The sequence below is a fragment of the Primulina huaijiensis genome, chromosome 1 (genome assembly GCF_012295235.1).
Source record: "Primulina huaijiensis isolate GDHJ02 chromosome 1, ASM1229523v2, whole genome shotgun sequence".
Lineage (NCBI taxonomy): Eukaryota > Viridiplantae > Streptophyta > Magnoliopsida > Lamiales > Gesneriaceae > Primulina > Primulina huaijiensis.
The window spans coordinates 9865125-9868497 of NC_133306.1; the positions used below are offsets into that span (position 1 = coordinate 9865125).

General features: G+C 38.1%; 1 protein-coding gene across 1 annotated transcript; it reads left to right on the top strand.

Annotated features, from left to right (window-relative positions):
* Positions 1-1514: 1514 nt before the first annotated feature.
* On the top strand, positions 1515-3111 carry LOC140971218 (uncharacterized). The gene is made up of 3 exons (XM_073433361.1): positions 1515-1784; positions 2479-2548; positions 2750-3111. Exons 1-3 carry the CDS (start codon positions 1515-1517, stop codon positions 3109-3111), a joined length of 702 nt encoding a protein of 233 aa, XP_073289462.1.
* Positions 3112-3373: the final 262 nt, after the last annotated feature.

Sequence of the window (3373 nt, forward strand, 5' to 3'; positions counted from 1 at the left end):
ATTAATTGAAAAACCTAGTTTTAAGCGGATTAAAATTATGGAAAATTATATTTAAGCCCAAATAAATATTAAAAGGCTAAGTTTTTAATTTGGGAATTTTATATTAAGGTTTGGTTTAATTCGGGATTAAAACGCATTAAGACGTCACATTTAAAGATTAATTTAAAAGTCGTCGATTTAGGCTAAATAAAAATATGAAAAAATTCATGTAAGCTTAAATAATTATTTGGGACATGTTAGAGTCAATGAAATTAAGAAAATGTCAAAAACGTGAAATTTTACGTCCAGGGGTAAAACGATCATTTTAAATCTAAAAATTAGTAAACGTCATGGCAGTGTCCTGAATGCTGTTTTATATGCTAATATGATTATTTTCAATGATTATGGATGTTTATTAATTTTTATATGTTAAAATGTTATTTTAAAATCTCTAAGGATTTTTATGGATTTTTAACATGTTAAAATGTTTATTTTAAAATGTTTATGGATGTTTTATGATTTAATATGTTATGATTTATTATTTTAAATGTTTATGGGTTTTATGATTAAACGAAAATGTTAAAATAGATGTTGCATGCTTGGTTTAAAAGAAAAACGTATATGCATGTTTAAATTTTATAAAGTGATGAAAATATGAAACATTGGAGGAAGTGAAGTAATTGTGACTAATATGACGATATGTTGGAAATTTCGTGAGGGTTATGGTCTCAGTGAGAGCCCGACGATCGTATTTCCTTGGATACGGATATGAACACGTTTGCGATGATATGTTAATACGCAAGGCCAAGGTCCAGTTGACCGGTGAAAGTGTCGTTGGTGTCCCCGCCGCCTAGTACTGTGGTTACACGTGGATGGATCCATCGCCCAACACGTATACGAACACGAAAGTCACAATTAACGATCTGCATTCAACGAAAGGAAAAAATAATACGTATATGTTGATGATAATATGAATACGTATATGTTGATGATGATATGAATATGAATATGTTTATGTGAAAACGTTTATGCAAAAGTTTATGAAAATGTTTATGAAATTGTTTACGAACATGTTATGTTTAAAGTTTATGCATCTTCATGAAAACGATATTTTAAGTACAAGTATTTTTACGGTGCATGTGTTCTATTTATGTAGTATTTGTTATCAAGGATATGACGTGTTGAGTCTTTAGACTCACTAGGTGTGATTGATGCAGGTGATTATGATAATAATGTTTGTGGAGGTGAATTTAGAATTTAGTGTCATTTCAGTTGGTATCAGAGTGGTGGTTTTTGAAAAGGGTTATGCTTGCTTCAGTTTCCGAGGAGCTCGAGAAATCATGCCACAATGTCTGTGAGTTTTATTGCTTTAAATTTTTAATTGTATAGATTTACTTGCTTATATGACTTTCATAGGTAAATGTTAGAAGCCTTTTATTTTAAAACAGATGTTGATTACGTGTTGGGTTGGACGACTTGCCTTTTATTTTAAAACAGATGTTGATTACGTGTTGGGTTGGACGACTTGTACAGATATGCCTCCTAGACGAGTTTTTCGCAGAGATAGTAAGGATAGGTTGGGAGGAGGTGACATGCTGGAGGAAGAGATTCCACCGCCTCCTCCTAATCAGGATGGTAGTGCTCGTGTGCTAACTGGTATGGCTCGAATACTGGGGCATTATGTCGAGAATGTTTCGAGGGTCCGACCAGAGGCGGTTTGTGAGCGGTTCAGGAGGATGGACCCCTATGACTTTTCTTGCACCACTGATCCATTCATGGCTGAGGGATGGATCAGGTCTTTGGAGGTGATCTTTAGATATATGGATATGGCGGACGTGACCGGGTTCCTTGTACTATTTATCTGCTGCAGGCTGATGCTTCCTTATGGAGGGAGGGAGCGGAGTGAGGAGTGAATCTGGCGAAGTTGACCTAGGAGGACTTTAAAAGGATATTCTTCGAGAAGTACTTAACTACCGATGTCCATTCGAGGTTGAAGAGGGAGTTCATGAGTCTTCGTCAGGGAGATTCGTCTATTGCTAAATTCGTCCAGAAGTTTGACCGAGGCTGTCACTTTTTATACCCTTGATTGCAAATGATGCTGCAGAGAAGTTACGTCATTTCTTGGATGGTTTGAGGCCTACGATCCATCGGGATGTGTTGCTAGCTGACCCAATCAACTATAATGTTGCGGTTTAGGGACTAAAGAGCTAAGCCGTCATTAAAGGACATTGAGTGGCAGATACAGCATAAAAAGAACTGTGCTCAGCAACCGAGTCAGCAGTATAAGAAGCCATTCACGGGCACTAATAGGAGTCAAGGTTGGTAGAGGCCTCGGGGAACGCCGAAGCAGAATCAGAAACCAGGTGATCTGAAGAGTGATGTGCACCATTGTGTAAAAAATGCAACCGCCACCAGTATTGCAAGTGTTTGTGGTTCTCTGGGAAGTACTTCAAATGTTGAGAGCAAGGGCATATCGCCTTCAATTTCCTTATGCTTCAGGCACCTGCATCTGGCAGGGCGTATGTTATGCATGCAGAAGAGGCTGAGCCAGAAACTACTCTCATCACAGGTATTTTATTTAACATTTTATTTTACTGATTTATTTTGGAATTCGGGTGGCATGTTAAAACTGTTAGTGGCTTAAGATTTGATTGATGACTTACTTAGCAACTGTTAAAAAATTCTAAACTATGAACCCTAAGAAATTCGTAATTTTGAGCATTTACTAGTTAAAAAGTTTGTATCGGATGTTTTGTTACTGTAATTTCAGGAAGGATCCGTCTTGAGGCTGTAGCCACGAATGTGTTATTAGACTCTGGAGCTGCACATTCTTTTATTTCTGAATCTTTTGTCAACCGTTTGAGGGTCACACTCGAGCAGTTGCATTTGGGATTTATCGTTATAGTACCTTCGAGAGAGGAAATGCTGTTGTCTAATGTGGTTCGAGGTGTGGATTTTTCAATGCAGGGTTATTCTATTCGAGCAGATCTTATTGTACTTCCTATGCCCGAGTTCGACATTATCTTGGGTATGAATTGGTTTGCAGCAAATGGAGCTTCGATCGACTTCCGTCGGAGGACCGTATCTATTAATCCAGACGATGGAGAGTCTTTTTTATTTGAGGCAGCTTGAAGCAGTCTTGTGCCATGCATTATCTCTTGCTTGCGTGCGGTGAAGTTGATGATTAAAGGATGTCAAGCTTTTCTGGCTAGTGTTATCTCGATACTTGACACTGCCAGTCGGTCTGTTGAGGAGGTGGAGATAGTTAGAGAATTCTCTGATGTTTTTCCCGATGACGTGGCTGGAGTTCCACCATGTAGAGAGGTGGAGTTTCTATCGAGCTGATGCCAAGTACCGTGTCGATCTCTAAGACATCTTATCGTCTTGCACCTAC